Consider the following 25,946-nt stretch of genomic DNA (forward strand, 5'->3'; position numbering starts at 1 on the left):
GGAACCTGACAGAAACTTCACATTTTCGTTGTCAGTTATTAGTCTCACTTTGTTACATGACATCTTAAAATCATGGCACCAAAGAAATACACATTACCCAGTCCACTTCCAGAAGGATGCATTTTAACAGATTCAGAAAAGAAGAGTTGGCGCATCGGTAAAATCATTGGAAAAGGTGGTTTTGGACTGATTTACTTGGGTAAAGAAGACTATGTTCAGCATAAATATGTATTGCCAAGCTGCATTATAATTACATTTTCTTATATGGCATTAGACATGGTGGCAGAGTAACTTAGGGCAGCAGAATTGAAAGACCTAATTATAACAAGTGAGCCTTGAATTTGAAAATTATTTTCAAGCTGTATTTTTTTTTACTTTTTTTTGTTCTCTATCTTGTTCAACATATTTACAGTTAACGTGTGTACATGTTTAACAATTAAACATGTTTAAAGTATAGACACACCTTGATTCACATAAGATAATTACCCTAGATATATTAAGATTGGATAGTTCTCCAAGTTTAAAAATATTCATTTTTTGTTTGTTTGATGGTTTACATTCTACAGCCTCTCGGGATGTGAATGTCCCTGTTCATGATGACACTGATTTTGTGATCAAAGTGGTAAGAAATATATTGAAACTATTTGAACAAATTTCATTATTAATCTTATAAATGTTCTAAATGTCTGCAGTGCTTCTTTCATTTTCTTTCTCTATACTGTAAATTTTCAGGAATATCATGAAAATGGACCTTTATTCTCAGAATTGAAATTTTACCAAAGAGCAGCAAAGGCAGATACTAGTAAGATACTTTGTTCCTTTTTTAAACTTAAATTCTGCCCAACTTTTGTTATGGAATTCTGTTGTTAATGCAAGACATACTACTACTACTAATACTACTGCTGCTTCTACTACTACTAAAAACATAAACACTGATTGTATTTTTGCCAAAGGAGGTAGAAACAGATGCAGTCTTTAGAGTAGTGTTGCATGAAACTGCTGAAGACCCCTCATCTTCATCTGAGAGTCCTCAAACATGGAGTGCATGTCACTGATGAAGTGGCTATAGATGTAAATTAGCCTGGCTAGGCGAATTAATAAACCAATGCAAACATGCACCTCTGTGGTCGTTAGTGCAATCCCAGCTTGTTTGAGCTCTAATTCAGAGAGAGTGACCAAATTGCTGATAATGATGCTGGTTTCTCCAAAGGGCCCCTGACCACCTGTCAATCTGGTGCACAGCCAGTCAAGACAGATTCCTCTTCCAGCTAGGCTGGAGGAAGTGCTTCTTTATGAGTGTGTGAGAGATGTCTATACAGTATATGTCACATTATATGTTTATAAAGCATGTGCAAATATATAAAGTGGCTAAAACATTTTTTAACTCTGAAATCACAGTGAACAAATGGAAGAAGTCCAAACAGCTGGAGTTTTTGGGGATTCCAACTTACTGGGGGTCTGGACTGACTGAAAGTAACGGAACAAGGTATTATACTTGAGTTTGACTAATGATCTTACATCTGTGTGACTGGGGCAAACTTTTCTTTTTCTTTTTATTATCCTCATGTGCAAATAGTATAAAACATTCCTGCCAACTGTTAAACTTCTCACAAAAAATCTTTACCCATTACTGACACATTTAAAGTCACATACAGCAGTACACACTGTCATAACGACCTAGCTTTGAATATGACATTACATTTTTTGTTTTTGTTTTATACAACCATGTTTTTTAGTATTAATAATTGTGTATTTAAGTACATTTTCATTTTGGTTGTGTAGGTACAGGTTTATGGTGATGGACCGGCTGGGTACAGACCTGCACAAGGTGTTTATGGAGAATGGTGGACATTTGAAGAAGCCCACTGTGCTACAGTTGGGTGTTCTCATGGTGAGACACCACTGAATGTGCAACATTTAATTTGAGTTCAGAGCTGCTTGGCAGTGTTATCATCTATGTCCTCTTATTTAAATTTTGAGTAAACTTTAGTTGCATTTGCTGGGAGTCCAGCTCATCAGGTCATTATAAGGTTTCTAAATTATTCATGTTAACCTTCCCCTCTGTCACTTTGCCCTCAACAGCTGGATGTGCTGGAATATATTCATGACAATGAGTACGTCCATGCTGACATTAAGGCTGCCAATCTATTATTGGGACAGAAAGATCCAAGCAAGGTGAGTCCGCATACTCATCAACACAATCATATCGTAAACGATTGTTTTTTGTGTGTGTGTATAAATCACCTATTCAGGTGCAACACATACTCAAATGAAAGTGTTTTCTATTACTGTAATTGACCATCTACTAAGACGGCGAGCCAGCACTAGTGACATTTCAAACTTACTCTTGAGTGTAATCAACATCTCAACCTGCTGTCACAACCTAAATACTGACCCCATCTCATTGTGCTTTGCAGCACTAAAATACCATATACAGTAGGAGGGATTCAGTTTGAAAGAAAATGTCTTTGGGATGATTTATGCTGACTTTATCTCCTGCAGGTGTACTTGGCTGACTATGGTCTCTCATACAGATACTGTCCTAATGGTGAGCATAAAGAGTACAAAGAGAATCCCAAGAAAGGACACAATGGCACTATTGAGTACACAAGCATTGACGCTCACAAAGGAGTAGGTAATGTGAAATGTGTCATTTATTTTATCTTTTGAGACCACTCTGATGCATTAATGTACTTAGAAACATTTGTTATTATGCACGAATGCCCTGCATTTCCCAGTTAAAGTCAACCTGAATTGCCATTTACAACCAATTTTACTTCCATAATTTTAGTATTTGCAAGTGAAACAGGATATTCAATAAGAGAGAGAAAAATAAACATAGATTGGGACTTTTTTTATAAATCTGGAATTGTAAAAGGGTAAAGGAAAGTGGTTTTTGTATATTTGATTAAGAATTACATAGATAGCCCTTCTTTGCAATAGCAATGTATTAGCCACAATTACACAAAGAACATGCATGAAGGTAAATGGTAAAAAAGTAAATGGTTTCAGCTTAATCTCATGTTCACTTTAAAGAAAGAGGTTCACTAAAAGTTATGAATTCACTATCTATTTTACTCACCTTATAATGGGGTCCTGTTTATATTACTGGGACTTGTCAGCATCATGTCCTCAACTCTGAGTCACGCTATTGGAAACACATTAACTTGTAAATTGTGTACAGTCCTTTTTATTGGATATTGATTGTTCTATCCATGCTTACTTGGGCAGACTTAATTCAAGAAATCCCTAATTAGTCAAAGTCATAACCTGCATCTTGTATGCATTTACTATTAATTAAAGCTTTGATGTTTTGTTGAACTAGTTCTCAAAGCCAATATCTCTGAATGCATTGGTCATAAGATATTACAGTAGTTCAATACTGAATACACAGTGGTAAAGCTTGCTTATAGCCATGTTTCTGTTGCAATTTTGAAAGATGCCCAGTCAGCAGAAAAAATATTTAGTTTAATATTTGACAATGGGTGATTTTTTTTTTCTTCCCTAAAAATTGTAGCAATAACTCCATGGTGCTAAGTGGTCTACAAAAATATTTTGTGAAATACTTATTATATTTTAAAACACATACAAATATTTTTAACTCATTAAAATATTTATTTGGTCAAAGTTAACATCCTAAATATGTTTAACACAATACTATTTTAAACACATTTATTGAATTTGACGATATTACTATTTTCTTTAGTACTGTATATCTGATGCTCTCCTCTTTTTACAAGCTTGCAGAGAAAGGCTTACCAAAAATAAATTACTGGATTAATCTTTTTCATGTTTCCTGGGTTGGCAGATGTACTGGGGACCCTGAAAATAGCAACTTTAAACACAGAAAAATTCATAATATGTCACCTTTAAGGAGATTATCATGTGTGTGGTTCTATGTATATGCAAGTTATTAAATCTCTGGCATGACAAAAAAAGTTATTTCTTTTTAACAGTAATTATATTACAACGTCGGTTTTATATGTGGAGAATAAATATCTGGGAATACCTTTGTGTATTATTTGAAAAAAAAAAAGTGAAAAAAGTGCATGACTCGTAGCTCATAGTGCGGACTCAGTACATATTTTTTGATACATTATAAAGTAAATCATGCTCCGGTTCAGATCAAGGTCTGGCTGCTTTCAGACAAGACCATGTTCTTACCTGATAAAATTTGTCAACTTTTCATGTACAAGATTCTACATATGGTCCTCATTTTGTCTCTCTGCTCTGTAAATGTATGGCCAGTTGTACTGTGTAAATCACACTGCATATGGCAAGTGATATAACAAATGAGAGTTTATAAAAACACCTACCCACTGATGGACCGACTCAGGAGTTCAGTGTCCTAAACCACTCCTAAAGCTAAATTCAAAGCAGCGAGGCTGTAAATTTGTCAAAACTTGTTTGTGCCTCTATCAAGCAATCTGTGGGCGAGTCGACGTTACCGCACTAGTCTTCTTGACGTAGGCTGTTGGCGGCTGTTGTGTAGGTCATTAGCAACGTCTGCCCTGAAGATGAATGCAGATTGTTTCTTTTCGTTTGGCCCCTGGCACCCCCTGTATATGTTGATTTGTTACCATGGTGAGGAGTGCAGAGACGGGCACTTTGTGTCCCGCTGAACCCTGTGCTAAAGGCCTAATTATCACCTGTAGGGTTGAAGTGAGCCGGCTGAAATTCAGAAGGAGAGGTTCAAGAGTTTGACATGGCGCTTTGGATAATCACAATAACAATAGGCCGTAATTATGAACAACAGCTTCTATCTGATGGAAGGTGTTGTACTCAATCTGGAATACATCATTCTTGTGGATCAGCCTTTTTATAAGTGAATTGGTGTCAGGCCTAGGCCAGGCAGCCCACCCCTTCAGTTCCCTGTTACAGAGGCAGACAGAATGTTTACAGAGCATGTCTGTGCACTTTGGTCTTTAGTCATAGTGGCCTTTTTACATTCCACTTAAGGGGCTTTTTTAATTTTTTTTATTTCAAGGTCACCTGTGAGGGATGTTAAAATCTTTTCTATTAAATTGTGTGTTTGCTAAATTAGTTTGGTCAAGGTTGAAGAAAAATAAAGAAAACCTATATACGTGGCCAAATGGTGTTGCTGGCTAGCGGGCAGGGAGGCTGGCTCCGTAATGGGCATGGCAGGATCAATGATGGTCATGGATTTAGGCAGAGATTTTCCCTTTTGATGAATGCAGTCAATAGGTAATTTCTCAGGAGATGGACTGCAGTTACAGTATTGAGTTAATACACTCTCTAGGCACGAACAAATGATGTGCCTTAATTTGCCCTTATTGATGAAGTTGGAGCTTTTCATGAAGGGACATGCTTAACGGGAGGTTAACTCTCGTATATGAGTGGATCTGACAAAACCTTTCCATTCAGATTTAAATTTAGGTAAGCATAATTCATTGAGGGTCCTTGGCTTAAAGACAACCTGTAATTGGATAGTCTGACCAGAAATGTATTTTAGTTTAATAGCTGGGATCCAAAATGAATATTTCATGTCTAAATGTTGCTGCTGTCTGTCTGGTTGGTGTAAGACTAATCAGTCCATTTAAGTGAGGCCATTTCACACTCTGTGCTTATAAGCTTTTTCTGTAACAGAGTGGTGTTGTTAAAACTGAACTAGGATATAGAGTACTATTGAGCTTATGTAAGTGTGAATGCAGCTTTATTGGGATTATTTAAAGACCAAAACCCTTGTACTGATTCCACAAATGCTAATCTCTTTTGCTCCTGAGGTTAAGAACAGTTGTGTAGAATCTAGTGTTGTTAGGCATTGCAATAAAAGTGAAATAAATAAAAAAATTTGTAGGGTAAAAAAACTTTTAATTTTAAAATTATTTTATTGAGTTGTTCTCACAGGCTTCATGCAGAAACAAACATGACCGACCAGTTTAGTCTGACTTGCAAGCAAATTAATTATGTGAGTTGCTTCTGTTCAGTTAATCAAAAATATACAGCATAAATCATGTAGCCTAATTCCTAAATGAATGAGTCTTACGAGCTGGTTTTTTTCAGTGAATCAAAAACATACAGTGTGACATGTAGCTCGAATCCTAACTGAATGCTTCAATTCCCATTGAAGCATCAGGCTCTTATGATTCGGTTCTTTTTTTATTAATCATCCAAGAAGATGAGTTTGTGATTTGAATCCGTCTGAACCTCAGTATAATTAACAGAATTAGATATGTAAGAATATGTAAGCAGAAACAAAAGAAAGAAAAAAAGGGGGTTGGAATCTAACTGAATCTAATTAAAATCTGTATCAAATCAAGAGTGTGTGAATCTGAAATGAACCGATTTAAGAAATCTGTATTGATATCTAGCCCAGGGTAGATTTTTCTTTCTTATATATTAAATAAATGTGAGAACAATAAAAGAGTAAGTGGCTTTGTAAAAAGTTTTTAGTATACAAAAGACATTTACGCTAGATGGCAGTTGTGTAATGTGCTACAGCAGAAGTGGAGTTGGAGGAGGTCTAGGAAGCACACGCTCTCAAGCTCTTTTATTAAGACCAGCGGAGACCCCACGGAATCCAGAAACATGTGGAAACTATTTGGGCCCAGACATTTATTTCTTTGTTTTACTGCTTGGCTCTCCATCGGAGAGAGTGTCGGGCCGGGCCACAGGCTGTCTGGATCATGTCAGAGGCCGTCAGGATCAGGTTCCTGGACGAGTCGCCAGAACAGACGAAGGAGGAGGGAGTGTGAGAGAGATGTGAGGAACGCTGGTGGGAGGAAACTGACCTACTCTTTCAACTCTCAGCCCCTCTTAGAAAAGCCCCGTTAGCTTGTGAGGCAGGCCAGGGTACCAGCTGAGAAAACAAAATACTGCACTCTATCAATCACCCCTCCCTCTCTATTTCTCCGCCTTTTTTATAAGGGCATATTTCAGCAGCCAATGGACGGGTCATTCAATCAAAGGGTTTTAACTTGCTTCTCAGCTGACACTCAACTTCTTTTCCTTATCTTCGCTTTCTCCAACAGCCCCATCCAGACGAGGAGACTTGGAGGTGTTAGGCTACTGCTTACTTCACTGGCAGTGTGGAACTCTGCCCTGGCTCTCATCTCTTAAGAACCCAGCTGAGGTCCAGGAGGCCAAGGCCAAGTACGTTCCCCGTTTCACCATAAGTCTAGGCCTTGTGCTCTGTTGTGTACAGTGGCTGTCGATCAGAGGCTTTCTGTGTTTATTCAGCCTGAATTATTCACTCAACTGCTTCGTTAAAGCCTTAAAACTCCACCAAAGGTGTAAGGCCACACATTTTCTTTCTTGCCTGGAAATATTAACTATGGATTATAAGATTCTGCAGATCTTTAGAATAGAGAATAGAGTTCTTCACAATAAAACTGTTAAAATATCTTGTGTATTTCAGTGGGTTGCAAGCAAAGATTCATATGTATTTAGATACTGATAACCAGATAACTCTGGTTAACCTTTCCCTTTATCATCACTTGACCACAGGCTGATGTCTAACCTTCCAGATTCTGTCCTGATCATGTCCACCTACGGCTCCAGCACGGGTAGGTGCACGTGAGCGTCCAGACCATTTGCATTGATCAACAAGGTATGGGGCAGGGACATCCCCACAAGCGCAATCTCCTTGCCTCTCCTTCATCAACGGACTCTAGCGTACCTGCAGTATCTTTCTTCCCTCCACAGGGAGCGAGGGCACGTGCGTCTTCTGAAAGGGGGCTTTGTGATCTATGATTATGATGAGGCCTTATTCCCCCAACCTTGAGTGGCTGGCTGCAGCTGGACCAGAAAGATAAGACCTCTAACATGCATCAAGGCTGCGCATGTGGTATACATTCAGCTGGGCTGTCACAAAGAGAATACGCACCGCATAGCACTGCATCTAGCATATTTATTACAGTGAAGAATGGAAGGTGCCCATATTAGACACACATTTGTGTTCTCGTGTGAACAGAGAGGCCCTTCTACATTGTGCTTCTGCCACCGTCCATTTGTTAGGAAGATGTGGTTTTTGTTCCCTTTGGAATGAAAATTAAGTCTGCAGATGCACGTTGTCACTTGGCCTGACTTTTGCGTGTGCTTTCAGTAAGCATCTAGGTCAACTGCAAGATGCATCAACATAAAACATGCAGTCCAGCTCAGTTGGGGTTTATCTGTGAATTATGCAAATACACACCCATGGTCCACCTCCACAATACTCCTCACTTCTGAAGTTGCCAAAAAATATACATTTAGGACACTTTACATGATGAGGTGTATCGACAGTGTGTCCTGCTTAACATCTGATTTTTAAGATTGTTTATTAAATTGTATTAGAGTTATAGTCTACCCAAGAAAGAAGACTGTCATCCCTCATGTCAAATCCTAAAAAGCACACAAGAGTAGTGTGAAATTAATCCATACAACCTGAATGGCATAGTCCAATTCTGTTTTGTATGCATGCATGTACGGCCTACATCAAATATGGTGATGTTTGGTCATGGAATGTGTAAGAACCAATGAGTTTGATGTTATTAGACGTGTGTTGCTATTTTCAATGTAGTCTCTAAATTTTGATTGAATTAATTGGATGAATGGAGGTGTTTAAATTAATTTTTTGCTACTCGAAAATTTTGGACCCCAACTTTCATTGTTAGAAACAAAACTGAAATGTTCTTCAAAATATGTCTTTGTGTTTGGAATGATATGAGGGTAAATGGTGACAGATGAACTATTTTTTTAGGTTTTACGTATTCAGATATCCTTCTTTCTGACTCCTTGCAGAGATTGCCAGGTACCTGTCCATTGTGAAAAACCTTGGCTACAATAAAAAAAAGCCAGAATACCAGGCCCTCAGGAAGATTCTGTCAGTGGCCGGGCCACAAGGCCCATTGGACCTCTCTAGGCCGAGACCGTCGGAGACAGCCAGACCAGCCACACAAAGGGTGAGTTTGAGATGCTTTGGCAAAGCAGCCTAGTAGTCTTAATAGAAACCATATGAACTGGGGCTGGAGCATTCAGAGCAGCCTGTGGGCTGCGGCAGATTTATCTGTCTGGGAGACAGAAGGAGATGCTCAGGTTTGGGAACCCTCCTCTGACCCTTTTCCTGCTACACTGACTCCCATTTCTGCTCAGAAGCGTCTAACTGGCCTATTGGCGGCATTGGAGTTGGGCCGAAGTAGTGCAGACCAGAAAAAAGTAAATTTACACAGTGGTGACAGACTCAGTTACTGAAGGCCCTCAGCATCAGCTCAATGCAGTGTCAAAACTGTACAAGAGAGCTAATTAAAGCTCTTTTATTTATTGCAATCACATGCAGGCTTGTATTTCAGTGTCTATATGTGCATTCAGAATTGAACGGCATAAAATACACCACACTGAATTCCTGCAATCTATTACAAGAGACAAGAATGGCAGTTTTCCTCGATAATGGGAATGAGGTGGTGAATCTTGACCGTAGTGTCGTAGGTTAACCTTTACTGACCTTGCCAAAAGGCATATTAGCTCTCAAGAGGTCTGGAGTGGGGAGACCTTAATTCCTCTGGAATCACTTCACAGTTGATCACTGCCAACTTGAACCGCTGAACTTTTGCAAACACCCGAGCAATCCAGTTTGGGGCTGTTGAATACATACATTTTGCTGAGGCCAAAAGAGCGCCAGTTAGAATTGCCTCTCATTTTTATGTGGAGCAGTCCAGTGGTTTGATCTGTGGTTCAATAGAGAAGTCTCTGTGTTGAGGATTTGGAGAAGGGATGGCAAATACCCTCAGTGTTTAAGGTGTCATTTACTCTATTTGTAGCCTGATATTGAAACCACTCTGCACAGCAAGTAATACAGTGGACCACCTGAAAACACATCTCTTTTAGTTATAAAGTGTTTTATAACTAAACCATGAATTATACAAATGACATCATGCCATGAATGCACTAACAAATGTATGTGAAATTTCACAAAAATGTCATGAGTCAATAGTATAGGAATGTATCTAGTCACTTTTAAACCAAGCAGCTTTCTTTTGATCCCTTGATCAGCTTGAACCCAGTACAAAATATGTCCTTACACATAATTCCTGATCACTTGGGTTTCAACTGAATGACTGGATTTCACTCTAGAAATTTCGGCGAACAAATGTAAATGTGGCCACACTCACAACCATGATTACCACAAGTTCCGAGCTGAGAAGCTTTTATTGTTCCTTCAATGAGTACATTGATGTTCCTGGTTTGTGCCCAGGTATTCAGGTGATGGTTGCAGTATCAAATGCATTTTAATATTCTACAAGGATGTATGGATAGTTCTTACAAAGCAGTGTGCAGAAGTGTCTTTTTCCTCTGACCTTGACCACCCTACCTTCTGCACAGATGGAAAACATCAGTGTCAAGAGCAAGGGCGTTAAGATTTGAATCCCCTTTTCTTTGTAGTTCTGTTTTTCTCTGTGGTTCTGTTCATCTCCTTCTAGACTGTGTACATTCAGTTCCTTTGAATAAAAGCTAAAACAACACCATCAGTGTCCCCCTCATGTCTCGGCTCTCCTGAAACCATGTCAGGCAACGTGAGGCCAGCGGCTCCTTGTGTCACTCCAATACTCCTGGAGTTTATTTTGCCTACAGCTGACCCCGCTGGTGATCTGTGGCCAAATTTAGTTTGGACAGTTGCCACCTTAGGGAGAGCAGTAGATGTCATTAATCAGGGCAGGTCTTCTCCTCTCAGGATCCAGGTCATAGAGGGAACATTGAGTGCTCTCTTTCTCTCTCGCTTTTTTGTGAATGTTCAGAGACAAAAGCAAGTAAATTTCTGTCATTTCATTTAACATAACCTCCCACAGGCTGCAAGCCAGCCGAAGACTACTGAGAAAAAAACTGCAAGATCAAAGCCTGCTGATGAAGCAAAAGATGATGAGGAAGAGTTGGGCAGGTCAACACCAAACAAAGTTTCGAGCAAGACAAAACGAGAGACACACAAACAAGTAAAGTTCTTAAAACCCTTGTTTAATTTAGGAATCAACTTATTTTTGGCACAGTATAACTGGGTATTTACAGTACATGAAAATATATACACTACTGTTAATAGTGTTTGGGGTCTGCAATATTTAAAAAATATATTTTTTTTTGCAAAATTCTAAATTGCGAAAAATTTTGACCCGTAGAAATTTGGTATGGAATCGACTCGGCCTGAGCCAAGGTATCAGAAGAAAAACAATTTAACTTTTCAATAGATAGCAGAAATACACATGTAAATTTGGCCTATTGGTGCTGGTGCTAGAGAGTAATAGAAAAACTAATGGATACAATAAAGGTTTTCAATAAAGATTTTTTTTTTAATTTTTTTTATGTAATTTATTCCTGAGTTTTCATTTTTTCATTACCCCAGTCTTCGGTGTTCCTTAATTCTTTAGAAATGCTGATATGGTGGTAAAGAAACATTTTATTATTGTCAATTAAGAGTTGGGGTACTTCAGTAAAAATCAGTATTTTTGATAAACAGAAAGTTGCTTTTGCATACATAATAAATATATAGTGTTATCATACAGTGGTTTAATAACTCTCATTGATATTATTCATTGGTGTCATCTTCACAGAGACCGAACAAAGCAGACATGGCTGCTAAAGGAAGCGCAAGACAAAGGCCTATGCTTTATGAAAGTGACGAGGATATCCGTGATGAAGATGAGCCCCTCCCTCCACGAGTTCATCCTAGAACTAGAGCAGGAGCCAGGCAGAGACAGGAACTTGAACAAGTAAAACCAGCAGCAGAGCACAGACCAAATGCCAAATAGAGCACAGTCAATCATTCACTTATTCAAATTGATTGATGTTGTAAAAGCATCAAGAGTCGTGGGAAATACAAATATGGTTTGCAGTATTTATTGTTTGATACAAAAGTCTATTAACAAATTCAACATACCGGCCCTCTCATTTCTGTTTCTTATATTTTGAAAACAAAATTTGCTCCAACAACACAGGAAAAGAGGAGCACAGATGTTGATGAGGGCAAGACCTGGATGACCATAAGGGGAAGACGAAAGCATCACTACGAGAACCATCAAACACATACTCTGAGACTAAATGATGACCATACAGGACTCAGCAGTGAAGTCGACTACTGGGAGAACTACAGCAGGAAACACAGCTGGAACCAGAACCAGTGGGAAGAAACTGATGATGAAAGAAACCACTGTGGAAGTGATGTTTGTGGACAGGGAGGTGAATGGACTCGGTACCATTACAGAGAAGGAGATGGTTTTGGGAAATCAGAAAATCAGGGTAAATGGCCAATCAAAAGAATGTTGATCTTCCTTGTTGTCATGATACTGACTGTTATTGGTTGTTTGTATTACTGTCACTGGAGCCGTAACACTACATGACTTGTTAAGTATTTCCTGTGATCATTTTCACAGTGATGGGCTTAAAAAAAAAAAAAGGAAAGAAATTAGCATAAAGTATTTTTCAGTAATTGTTTTAGCATAAAGTATTTTTCAGTAATTGTTTTGCACTAGACACATGAGCTATAAGTTTTAACAAATGTATTTGTGGATTTAAATAAAGTGATTTTTTAAATGGTGCGCTTGCTGCGTTTTTGTGATCAAGTTGAACATTACCTTGCTGCAGTAAGGACATTCTCCAAACACAATACTGAAGCTTTGGCGACTGGTCGGCAGACCTCTCAACCACTGAGAAGACGTATCAAGAAATGAAAGATGAAATAAACACTACCACATTAAAAATTTTAGATGGTGATCTATGATTGTTCTGTTGTTTAAAATACTATGAAATTTCTACTGAATTACTGAATCTTTGAACTCTTACCTCATAAAGACACACTTGATGGAAAGGCTGGCCACAGCGTGGGTCATTGCAGACCTGATCTGGAATGGCTGACTCAAGTCGATAAGAGTAGCAGATGCCACATTCAACACTGAAATTCTTGAGGATAGAACAACAAAATGAGAAAAACTTTCAAGTGTGCAAGCTGTCAGTAAAGGAACAAGTTAGCTTAGTGTAACCAGCAATGACATTTCTGTCATCTTTACTCACCTTTGTGTTGTTTCAAACCTGTAGAATTTACTATTTTTTCCTTGGAGCACAAAAGGAGAAATATTGACAAATCTACCAGATATCTCATGAATGCACTGATTTTCAGTAAACAATGATTTTGATTTGTACTTCACACTAAGCTAAAAAGATACATCATAGGATTTACGGTATGGACCACTTTATTATTATCATTTTTAATTAAAATTTTAATCCATTTTAAATCCAGTCCCCATTCATTGCATAACTGGTAAATAGTGACCAGTGCTAACATGAAAACAATTTCTCCAGTTGTGTTCCACTGAAATAATTCAGATTGTCATACAGGTTTGTAATCACTGAGTTAATGGTGAGTTCATAATAACACACACACACACATATATATATAAAGAAATGAAAAGCATCTCTTTCATACAGTGTATTATATCCCTATAGTCTGATCTGAAATTCTGCATTTGAAAATCACTCTCTGCTAGTGCACTTTTCTCGCTTCAGAATGTTAATGATGGTCAAGCATTAATCTGTGGTACAGACTGTGAATAAACACTGCACCTTTTAACCCGCGAGCTGAAAGAGAGAAAGCATAAAAAAATGCACACAAGGAAAAAAGATAAATGGTGGAGCTATGATTAAACAGCTCTTGATAGTGCTGAAGATTCTGCCACCTTTGTTATTGTAATGATCTTATCTGTAAACAACCCAATTAAAGGAAATCCGTGCCCACCTCTCCCGATGATAAAAACAGAGAAATGTAGGTGGTAAAGAAAAAAAAAACCACTGCAAGCTTCAAATGTGATGGTGCTGTGGAACAAATTGTAAGTGGCAGTGTATGAGATGAAAATATGCAACGTACAGATTTTTCGTGGGTGGAAGGCGATGGAAATTCTATCTCCAACACATCCCTCATATTCTGTAGGACACTGCAGTCAGGGTTCCTATGAGGAGAGAAGGAAATCAGACCTTCGTACACTAATTAAACACATACAGTCAAGTCATGATGGTATAATGAATACAGCTTAGTGATTACTGCCTAAAAAATCCAGGATATCACTGTGAGAATTAACAATCTTGGCCAAGACATTCTCACCATGTGGTTTCTGATTCATTTTACACTGTAATACAGATATCCACTGAACAATATGTGCGGCATGCATATGAAATGGCAAGTTTGCATTGAATTATGCAACATCCACTTTATGATTCCTCCTTCGAAAAAATTTAATCGGAATCAAACGGAAATGTATAATTATTTGCTCACCATAAATGCATATTAGCATTCAACTTGTTCCTTAAAGGAGTGACAACTGAAAGAGACGAGCAAGAGTTAAAATGATTAACAGACTTGAAGTGACAAATGTCAAAAGTACAGATTCCTTAAGCATTAACTTGATACTACCGAACAATACTAATAAAAATGTTTAATGATTTTGGTAGGATTTTTTAATGTTTTTGAAAGAAGTCTCTTAAGGCTCACAAAGACTGCATTTACTTGATAAAAAATACAGCAAAAATGGGAATACTCTCAATATATTAATTTAAAATGACATATATTAAAATGTAATTTATTCTGGTGATAGCAAAGTTGAATTTTAAGCAGTCTTCAATACCACAAAATCCTTCCGAAATTATTCTAATATGCTGATTTGGTACTGAAGAAACATTTTTTTATCACTGATGTTGAAAACAGTCCGTGATACAGTTTTTTCTAGCTGAATACAAGTAATCATTAAAAAAAAAAACATTTTGAACGGTAGTGTATATTGTTTAAAAATATATCCATATTCACTTGAATATCAACTAATTTTTTTAAATAAACTATATTTATGTCATCTAATTTTTTTATTGGTATTTTATCTATCTGTCACATTGGTATGATGACCCTAGTTAACACAGTGCACGTTATCTGTTCTGTCGCGTCTTCAATTATTCATTATTAAAATATACACTTATGTTTTTTTGTAATAGCGATCCACACTGGATTTCATAATGTTTGCAAAGCACTGGGGGACAAAAACGTCATCAACATAAATCATATCAATCAATCTGCATGGCAAAAACAAGCCCGAGGGAGTAAGAACGGCGCTCACCCCCCTGATGTAGCCGAGCAGTTTCAATTAACTCTACCTCATCTCTCATTCAGCGTTCCTCACCTGAACGCAGAGCACTGACAGACAATGCACAGCCACGTCATTTCTTACCTCTAATCTCTATTCTCTTGAAGAAATGCCACAGTAGAGCGGCTGAAAGCACAGTCAACAAACAGTCTGACAGAAAGGGAAATATTCAAATAATTCAAATAAAACGCGCTCATCATGGCTGTTCCACCCGAGAGATCAATCTAGGAGGAACGTGATAGCCGCACTCTCTGTTTGTCATTTGTAAATGCAAAAAGCAATATTTCTGTCTGACCCCGCGCTCGGAGGGTCTGCGACTGCCACCGTCTTGACTATTGAAGTGTGGATTTAATATCAATGAATAACATTGCTAGGCAACCGACAATGTGTTCTGTGTGCCACTGTCAGCCAAGCATGACCTTGGATTTAAAGAAACAATCACGGCGGCTTAAATAGTGCAAACTGACCTCCATTCTGGCACCATCTCACTCGAAATCTAAAAGCACATTGCGCCGCAAACATATTGCGGGCTGTCAGCTGGGCCGCTCCAGCTGTAGCGCTCCTGTCTAAATGCAGTAAAGCATTTACAGCATGTGCACTTATGTACGGAGGTAATTGAAAAACAAGAGGCACGAGTTTCTCACATCCGAGCTGCCTCTCACATGCAGGAAAGCATAATAAAAGTGCTATGGAGATAAACAGAGAGATTTGCAGATATGAAAAATGCCTACCGTGCTCAGCCCCGAGCAAACAGCACTCCGGCAGCATTTTGGGGTGTCTGGGGTCAATTTGTACCTTTATTGAGACATTGTTTCCTGGGGAAGAACAGCGATATGGCAGCTTAATATCTTGGTAAAAATGATTGTGGACGGCCATAGCTGGATGGATGGCGGTTGATCTGCAAATAATGAGATTCAAATGTAGTATTATGAATGTAATGTTACCGATGGCGATCCTTCTCATGGAGTCTGCTTTCGTGGGTTTTTCTGGTTCAAGTACCCACGTCTGCTCATCTATCTCATCCAGCACAGACCAGAACTCGGACAGAGCCTCCACATTTAACAGGAACTGACTGTGGACACTGGCTAAGGTGCTCTGGGTGTAAAACAAAGGGCAATAAATTAGTCTCAAATGTATTTTGTATTACATTTTTAGTGCTGTCAAACCATGAATCGCGATTAATTGCATCCAAAATTCAAGTTTTTGTTTGCATTGCATACAGTATGTGTGGGTACGGTGTATATTTGTTATGTATACGTAAATACACACACAGTGTATATATATATATATATATATATAGATGTTATGCTTGTATATTAAATGTATATATATATATATATAAATACATGTAAATATTTTAACATTTATACTGTACGTGTGTGTATTTATATATAAATAATAAATATGCACAGTACACACACACATTTTGATTGTGATTAATCTGAACAATCTTTTGACAGCACTTTGACAAAAGTTCATTTTTAAATTCCTAATTGTGTTCCTGTAGCTCAGTTGGTAGAGCACTGCGCTATCAAGCGCAAGGTTGGGGGTTCGGTTCCCCAGGAACACATGATATGTAAAAATTGATAGCTTGAATGCACAGTAAGTCGCTTTGGATAAAAGCATCTGCTAATACATTTAAATTCATTATTTACTCACCCTCATTTCATTCCAAACTTAACTTTCTTTTTTTTTCTGGCCCACACTGTGAAATGAAACACTTCTTGTTCTTTATACAATTTCGTTGACAATAGTGTATGAATTCGTATGAATGACATCTCACAAAGAAGTCACTTTCAAATCAAGCAGCTGTTGGTTAATGTGCAAATTTGAGCGAACAACTGAACCTTTTGCCTAATGGTGTCGAAATACTATTGGTTAAACAGACCAAAACAAAACCTGGAAGGAGTGGAATGATTGTACTAATTAAGACATGAATAAATGATTTCTGCCACAGTATCTGAAACATTTTATGCCACTAAACCATAATCATGCAACTGATCAATGCTATTTTTGGCATCATATTTAAACTCTAACTGGCTCAAACATTTCAGTTTGAATGGACATGAAGCCTCTCAGTCCGCGGTTGTACTCTTTAAACGTTTTTCCGAGTCTCAGAAGTGCCTAGAAGCTAGAAATAGTATCCTTTTAAATTTTTGTGCAACTCTTGATCTGCTGGAACAACAGTTTTTTTTCTTCTCCCAGTCTGACATTGGCTAGGCTGTCTTTAATAACTCCTGAACGCTTCTGCATATGGAAGATGTTGATACTGTCCACATGTCTGGTTTCATATCACTGCTTTATACAAACTCTTCAACCCTCTGCCATCAACACTCAGGGAGGAAAATGAAAAAAAGAAACATTCCCACTGAAGTCTTGCCAAGTCTTCATCAACTACCTGTCAACAAACCATTGATTAAAGCACCAACCAAGAACAAATCAAATATAAAATGTGACTGAACAGGAAAAGACCAAAACTCATACATCAGCAAACAAGAGAAATTCAGCAATAGCGTTTGATCACTAAGAACCACAGTCGACCCATCTACAGTTCAGCATAACGGCTTCCTTTAATTCTAACATACACAAACACAGTAGGCCTCTGTTTCCTTTGGATCTGTCCAGTGGCGAGGCAGAGCTAATGGTTTGAGTATGGCCACTCATAAATCACAGCTGATGATTGACAGCTGATGGGCTCTGGCCCCGTTTCACTCCATGCTGTCAGAGTGAGGGAGCACAGGTCGCCCACACCGCTGTGACCTCAGACCCACACTCCTCGCTTTCCACCCGGCTGCCAATTCAAGTCTTTAATCTGAGCCCAAAATCAGAACGCTTTAGTCTGGACACCAGATCCTCTCTGCTCAAAGCCACGACCACTGCTTTATTTTTAGTGATGATAAATACGATAAGGCTTATTTAGCATTGAAAAAGGCAGCAGCTGCAATTAACTTTGTGTTATTACACTTTTGAATATCTAAAATGAAGCCACCCTAACTGCACATATATTATAAGCAGTCCATATACTGTATACTGCGGAAAGTAAACTTTGAAAATGAAAAGGTAACAATTTCAATTTATGTTTTATTTTATTTATCATAATTTTTTTTTTTTACAAATGTATTTTTAGGGCTGTCCATTTATGTAAAATAAATAAATAAAATTACAACAACAACAACAACAACAACAAAAAACACATTTATAGAATTTGAAATTAGTCATATTTCATTCTGCTTTTTTTTTAGACTGGATGGAAATGAGAATTATGAGATGAATATTATTTAATTCTACTGAAAGACACACACACACACACACACACTTTAAAAAGGCTATTGGATAGTACAGAGATAAAAACATGTCTAAAACATGTCTATATACAGAGTATTTTAAGTGGTCTGTGTATTTTTGCTGTGATCCAAAGGAAAACTAGATTGATTTTAGATTGTGAGATGTAAAATCACATTTGTCAACAGTCATTTTAAAGCATTGTAATATCTCAACAACATAATACAGCCAATCTCAGCTGATTTAAGAGGGACAGGACTGGTTGTATTTAGAGGATGAGATCTCATGTGTTTTTCTTTTGTCACATAATTTGTGTGTGCTGATGTTGATTATGTGCCTGATTCTCTGATACATTTCCATACATGTTAAATTGAAGAGCACAGAATCAGAGCTGAATGGAGCAGCCAGGGCTGGTAATTGAACATAACAAAACAAATCAAATGACTTCTGTTTTGTTTTAGACAGTAGCACTAAGGCAAGGGATATGCAGACAGAAAATCTAACAGCATAGTAATCTGAATAAATACAGTCTTTCTTAAGACTAGAACATATTAATGTGAATAAGCTTTTTCCTGACGCCACATGGGAGGGGACGTTTTGATATAGGAAGGAGAGCATAAAACAAATCTGATGGGTCATTGTGCCAATACAGCACACCCAATTTAGCATTGCACAGGTGCAAAGACACAGCAATTATTTCCCAATTAATGCCGGTTGTGTGATTATAGTTATGCTTTTATTTAAATATATGGTGCAGGCCTCATAATTGAATTTCTCTTGGAAATGTGCCCAAAATGTGGAACGGCACAATGAATAATACCCATTGAGTTGACAGCATGCTTACTGTTCTGTTAACTCTCCCAATTAGGTCCCTTCTCATAATGTTCAATGGTGCATTTTCAGTCATTTAGTGAACAAGTGTCAAGTAAATAAATCAATAATTGCACACAGAGAAATATGTATCCCTTAATGCTCATAGTCTAGAATTGTGATTGTTAAAGACCCACCATGTAATAAAGCAATGCTGGGCTAAACAAATTATTATTATACTGTATAAAACACACTACATAGTGGAGAAGGGTCATACATGACATCAATGCCTTTATAAACATCATAAACATAAAAGTACATGAATATGGTAATCATTCACGATCACTGTAGATGGCTGCATCAATAACACAATTTTGGCTTTTCAATATCTCCGTATAACTAATAAATGGATATCTTGACAGCAAATGAACAGCGTGTCTTTAGTGAGAGCTGTCAATACATTCAATAATTAAAAAGCAACTATGAATATTTAATCATTTAATTTGTTTTAAACTTTCATAGTTTTGTAGTTCACATGGAGGAAAAAATTAAATAAATAATAATGTTTATTATTTTATAAGAATATATATTTGTCTAAATATATTTTAGCTCTTATGAATATAGTGGCTTATAAATAGCTTTCTCCTTACTTGTCAAGCATCTGCTAAATAAATAAATGTAATTATAGACACACACACACACACACACACACACACACACACACACACATATACACATACAAACATACATGTGTGTATATATATATATATATATATACACACACACACGTATAAATATATTAATATTGATATAATAATTATATATTATAGTTTTTAAATTATGATTTAATTTATTAAGGGACAAAAAGCTGTCCAAACCTACCTGACCCTACGTGAAAAATGAAGTGACCCCTCCTGTTAACATCACGAAAGAACTGTGATTAATCACATTATTTTAGAAAGCTTTTAGAAAGGAATTTCACTACCCACACCCAGGCCTGATTACTGCCAGACCTGTTGAATCAAAAAAATCACTTAAATTGAACCTGTCCGACAAAGTGAAGCAAGCTTAAATAGCAACACATCATGCCATGATCTAAAGAAATTCAATAACAAATGAGAAACAAAATAGTTGCCATGTTTAAGTCTGGAAAGGGCTATAAAGCCATTTCTAAGGCTTTGGGACTCCAGTGAACCACGGTTAGAGCCATTATCCACAAATGGAGAAAACCTGAAAAAGTAGTGAACGTTCCCAGGAGTGGCCAGTCTACCAAAATTACTTCAAGAGCGCAACGTCAACTCATCCAGGAGGTCATAAAAGAACCAAGAACAACATCTAAAGAACGGCAGGCCTCACTCACCTCAATCAAGGTCAGCGTTTATGATTCAACAATAAGAAAGAGACTGGGCAAAAACGGCATACATTGGAGAGTTCCGAGGAAAAAGTCACTTTTGACCAAAAAGAACATAAAGCCTTATTTCACATTTGCCAAATTATCCCCAAGACTTTTGGGCAAATATTCTGTGGACTGATGCATCAAAAGTTGAACTTTCTGGAAAAACAGGATTTCATAAAAAAAAACATCATACCGACAGTCAAACACGTTGTTGGTGGTGTGATGGTCTGCTTTGCAGCTTCAGGAACAGGACGACTTGCCATAATTGAATTGGAACCATGAATTCTGCACTCTATCAGAAAATCCTGACCACAAGCTCAAGCGCACTTTGGTTATGCAGCAGGACAATGATCCCAAACACACCAGCAAGTCCACCTCTGAATGGCTCAAGAAAAACAAAATGAAGGTTTTGGAGTGGCCAAGTCAAAGTCCGGACTTAAATCTGATTGAGAAGCTGTGGCATGACCTTAAACAGTCCATTCATGCTCGAAAACCCCCCAGAGTGGCTGAATTAAAACAATTATGCAAAGAAAAGTGGGCCAAATTTCCTCCACAGTGATGTGAAAGACTCATTACGTGTCATCGCAAACACTTGATTGCAGTTGGTGGTGCACAACCAGTTATTAGATTTAGGGAACAATTACTTTTTCACGTAGTGCCAGGCAGGTTTGGACAGCTTTTTTCCCTCAATAAATGTCATAATTTAAAAACTGCATTTTGTATTTACTTGCATTATCTTTGTGTTATATTAATTTTTTTGAAGATTTAAGTGCAAAAACCTTTTCAGGGCATTGTGTGTGTGTATCATACATATAATGCTGTATATAATATATAATGACAGTAAAGGCATTTAATTTATATTAAATCAGAAACAATTATTTAAAATTTTAATATTTCACAATATATTTTTTTAATTAAATCAAGTAAATCCATCCTGGTGAACGTATAGGACTTTATTCAAAACATTAAAAGATCTTACCAACCCCAAACTTTTTATCTGTATTGTATTTTTTTTTTTTTTTAAATAGGTAGAGGGGTTAAAATTCATGCAGTGAGCATTGTTTCTCTTTGTGCACTCCAAGAGTCAGACCGGGTGGCTGGTTGAGTGTAAATCCCGCTGAGACACACCTGCACCACTGTGTCTGCCACCAAACAAAGAGCACACCCCGCCAAATCTCCTGATCCATATTCTACATTACTCACAAACTCACTGACACTCTCTCTCACACACACAGTCAGTTGAGCGCAGGTAATCATTACTCATTTAAATGTACGTGAGAAGCAGGCAGACAGGCCTTTCTCTTCCCTGAACAGAGGAGATGCATCAAGACATCAGCAGCGCAGCAGGACTTCAGCCGACAGAAGGCTGCTGTGTGCTGAGCTGGTCTTCTCTGTCAGAGAGCCATGTTCCACTGCCATCCCTCACCCAACACAACGCACAACCCTCCCTAACTCACACCACTGCTGTGCAATATGCCAATTCGCTTTCATCCACCTCAAAGTAATTGGAGCAAACGTATGACTGAAGAGGAGCCTGTTTTTCAGGGGAGGCGGAGAAAACAGAGGATGATGATAAAAAGAAAACGACAGTGAAAAATGGGTCTCCGTTCTCGCTTTTAATTGTTAAACGTAAGAGGAAACTCGTCGAGGCTCATTAGAGGCCGCTAACATATGTAGCTTTCCAGATCACCGTCCTGTCGGTTTATTTGGCACAGTTTGAGCCTTTGTGAGCAAGTTATTGTTTTTTTTATGGAAGCAACATCAAAGCGGCGGTGGAACGGAACACCTTTTATCAAGAAAAACACACTTTAAAATGCCAAAAAAACTTTGTTAATTAAAAACATTGTACTTAAAAAAAACAATTATTTTTAAAGGACAATTTTGGTAATATGATAAAAAGCCAAATCAACCTTTCCATAAAAACAAAAAAAATTATATTCAAAAAAGTTAAGTAATTTCACAACTATTTACCTGAGAGTTCCACGTGATGACCAATGGAACAGGAAGATCTGCAGAAAACTCTGGGGCCTCAGTTGGATACTAAAAAGAGGGGGGGGGGGGGTATATGATCAAGGTTTAAATCAGTAAGCTACGTGGTAAGGAAGTTATTTTTTAAGAAGTGACAGTAAATTATAATATTACAAAATATCTTCATTTTAAATTATTCCAGTTCTTTTGAGCTTTCTATTCATCAAATGCTCCTGAAAAAAGTCAAGGTTTCCACAATAGTATTGCACAGCACAGCTGTTTTTAACATTGATAATAAGAAATGTTTCCTGAGCACCAAATCAGTATATTAGATTGATTTCTGAAGTATCATGTGATACTAAAGACTGGAGTATTGGCTGCTGAAAATTTAGCTTTGCCATCACAGGAAGAAATTACTTTTTCAAATATATTCAAAAAAAAAAAAAAAAAAAGAAAAAAAAAAAAAAAAAAACACCATTGATTGCTGTACTATTATTCTTACTTTATTTTGGTAAGCCTTAATGAGCATAAGAGACTTGGGTAATAACAATGGTATGGATACTGAACAATAGTGAATATTATATACAACATGAATATAAAATCTAATCATAAATGAATACAATTACAGTAAAAAATATTAATATGTTTATATTAAAATAAATTGTATATTTAAAGAGCTTATCTACTCTCCATGCTAAACACTGGGAGAACTGAAGGCCTTTCTTAATCAACCTCTTTAAATCTCAAAATTATCTTACATATGTTTTCTTGCTACAACCAATACTACAACTTAGTGTATGACCCCACAACCCACATTTCCACCAGCAGCAGAGATGCCTACTGGCTCATGTTGAGTAAGCTGCTTCTGGGTGAAGGAGGGCCTTGTGAGAGGTGCCCAGCTCCGGGAAGATGAGCAGATGTGAGGTGGGTAGATCATGGCTATTTTTAGCACCCAGCAGGATGGTGGGCAGGTGGGCACAGGGGTCTTCTCATGCCCTGCTGAATCTCATCAGGACACTGTGGAGTGTCCACAAGGAGCCACTGGCATCTATACCATGTCATCACTTCCAATGCCAGGCAGAGCTCACTCACACCGCCTGACTCTCAGACTAAACCACTCACATGCCACAATTTTCTGCTTCTTCTGTGGCCCCTGTAATCACCTTATGAAGTCACTCATGGTCTTATCTGTGCCACTGCATCCCCGCAAACTCTCTGGCCTCTCCTTCAGGCCCTGCCACAATCTCACGGCTCCATCTCGCAACATAATCTTACAGTCACAGCACATTAGTGCCACCTGCTTAAAGTTAGATACCTAAACCAAAGTTCTTCTCCTTTTGCAGTCCAGCTCAGTCTGAGAATCTAGAAAGCTGTGTGAATGGTGTGATCCAGACATCTGTGACCCACAAAAATCAGAATTTTTTTGTGAACTTTAATATAAAGGGGAAATTGTCACATTCAGAAAACGGACCAAAAATGTAATATGAAATATATATATATATATATATATATATATATATATATATATATAATTTTACACATTTATGCTCAGTAATAGCATTTTCTAAAGAAAATTAGAATCTTTCCTAATAAATGTTCTTTTGAGCTACATATTCTTTATACAAAAATATCAAGCCGCACAACTGTTTCCAACATTGATGATAATAATAACAAATGTTTCTTGAGCAGCGAATGAGCATATTAAAATGATATCTGAAGGATCATGTGACACTGAAGATTGGGGTAATTCAGCTTTGCTATTACAAGAATGAATTATAGTTAGAATTGTATTACACTAAAATGGTTATCTTAAATTGTAATAACGCTTCATATTAATTTCACCTTGGTAATCAAAAGAGATAAATAAATAATGATACTAAATTATTGTGCTTAATTGACAAAACCTAGTTTTTACTAAATGTAAATAATACAACCCTTAAAAAGGACCATGCAAAAACTGATCATAAAATAAAACATCAGGCTGAGAGAAAATAAGAAATAAAATAGGGCTTGACCCCTGGTTTGACCTTGGACTTGAGCTTGACTGTAATGGCATGTTGACGACCTGCAGAGTCATCTGCCTTCAGCTTTAGTGTGCGGAACTCTGCATCAATGAAGAGTAGCCTGCCAAAACAGATCGACAGCACCACACATAAGAGCACACACAGTATACACACATCAGACTGGTCAACAGTGACCACTTACCGAACATCTTTTGTAAGTAAAAACATAACTGCTGATTCGTTAAAGAATGTGTATTTTGGTCCTAACTCAAATCAGACAAGATCTTTTGGTTTGGGGGGAAAACAGATTTTGGTTGATTTCTTCATTTAGAGAAGTGCCTAATATCTACACAATCCTTTCTCCCAGCAAAGAGTGCTGAAAGTCTTGAATCGACTACAGCGACCACAGCTGATTTATTGCTATAATTCCAGCACTTCACATGACACACTTGTATTTCAGCAGCTTATTTACGAGTCGTGTAACAGCATATCGTGGTTAGTCCATACATGCACACTTTGCTCTGAGTGTTCCCATTGGCAAAAACTGCAGGATCACATATCAACATTCTGTCCCTAAGCACTTAGATCCACATAAAAACTCTGGGAGAAGAACTTCTACACTTTCCTTTGGCTTACACTCTCCTCTGCTATTAGTGTAGAAAGTAGACAACTTTATGTACCTTAATACAACATTTTTTTTTTTTTTTTAATAACTCACTAGTGACTCATTAGCATTTAAAGGAACATGCACTAAAAGGGCTTACTGAAAACTACAGACAGAGTAGAGAGGTTGTTTTACAGTACCATTGAGAAATTTTAACCAAAGTATGTTATACTTTTCATTAAGACCCTAAAGAGTCATATTAACTTGTAGAAAATGGGCATCCGATGACCCCTTAAAACAATAAAATAAAATAATAATATATATAACAAACGTTTACCATAATGCATTGTGGATTACCCTAATAGCAGCAATCTATTTTTACAAGATATATTTTGCTAACATTTTGACGGATCCACCTACAAATAATCTTTTCGATTTTCTGTTTTCTGCAATGCTCAAAATGTCCTTAATGCTCAGTGTTTTTCTCTCACAAGCCATGGAGCAACAGGACAAATCTTTTGCATCACATTCAATTACATGAGCTTTTGGCACAAAATCACACCAATCATTCATTTCTTCAAAATTGAGATCTCTTTTCTGAGCTGGAACCTCATTCAGCCACTCTGCATTCTACAAGAATCTCCCGCCACAGTATCAGGCCTTGCTGGCGTTCACCTCAGTTGATTGAAACAGCTTGACGGCTCGATGTCTTGCTGGGAGGATTGATGAGAGCATTACATTTGCAACTAGAAAATCAGCTCCCCTCATAAATGGCGAAG

General features: G+C 37.5%; 2 protein-coding genes across 3 annotated transcripts in view; one reads left to right on the top strand and one right to left on the bottom strand.

Annotated features, from left to right (window-relative positions):
- Positions 1–12,388, top strand: vrk2 (VRK serine/threonine kinase 2). 2 transcript variants are annotated; one of them, XM_059566219.1, is made up of 14 exons: positions 1–199; positions 567–622; positions 733–802; positions 1,399–1,486; positions 1,783–1,891; positions 2,083–2,175; positions 2,503–2,635; positions 6,993–7,113; positions 7,468–7,526; positions 8,743–8,903; positions 10,785–10,925; positions 11,538–11,696; positions 11,922–12,070; positions 12,116–12,388. In XM_059566219.1, the coding sequence occupies exons 1-14, from the start codon at positions 73–75 to the stop codon at positions 12,321–12,323; spliced, it is 1,674 nt and encodes a 557-aa protein (XP_059422202.1). In that variant the 5' UTR covers positions 1–72; the 3' UTR covers positions 12,324–12,388. The 2 variants fall into 2 exon arrangements, with proteins under 2 accessions (XP_059422202.1, XP_059422201.1); XM_059566218.1 differs by having other exon boundaries at positions 11,922–12,388.
- The window catches only part of LOC132157068 (E3 ubiquitin-protein ligase FANCL-like), an 18,023-nt gene continuing 3,878 nt past the window's right edge, over positions 11,802–25,946 (bottom strand). The window contains exons 6-15 of the mRNA XM_059566220.1: positions 24,588–24,684; positions 22,564–22,632; positions 16,049–16,199; positions 15,836–15,919; positions 14,249–14,294; positions 13,844–13,925; positions 12,766–12,882; positions 12,558–12,629; positions 12,116–12,363; positions 11,802–12,070 (exon numbers count right to left, since the gene is read on the bottom strand). Of these exons, the coding sequence (XP_059422203.1) occupies positions 12,328–12,363; positions 12,558–12,629; positions 12,766–12,882; positions 13,844–13,925; positions 14,249–14,294; positions 15,836–15,919; positions 16,049–16,199; positions 22,564–22,632; positions 24,588–24,684 (754 nt within the window). The 3' untranslated portion in view covers positions 11,802–12,070; positions 12,116–12,327. The remainder of the gene's footprint in view (positions 12,071–12,115; positions 12,364–12,557; positions 12,630–12,765; positions 12,883–13,843; positions 13,926–14,248; positions 14,295–15,835; positions 15,920–16,048; positions 16,200–22,563; positions 22,633–24,587; positions 24,685–25,946) is intronic.

This window comes from Carassius carassius, chromosome 14 (assembly GCF_963082965.1).
Source record: "Carassius carassius chromosome 14, fCarCar2.1, whole genome shotgun sequence".
NCBI lineage: Eukaryota > Metazoa > Chordata > Actinopteri > Cypriniformes > Cyprinidae > Carassius > Carassius carassius.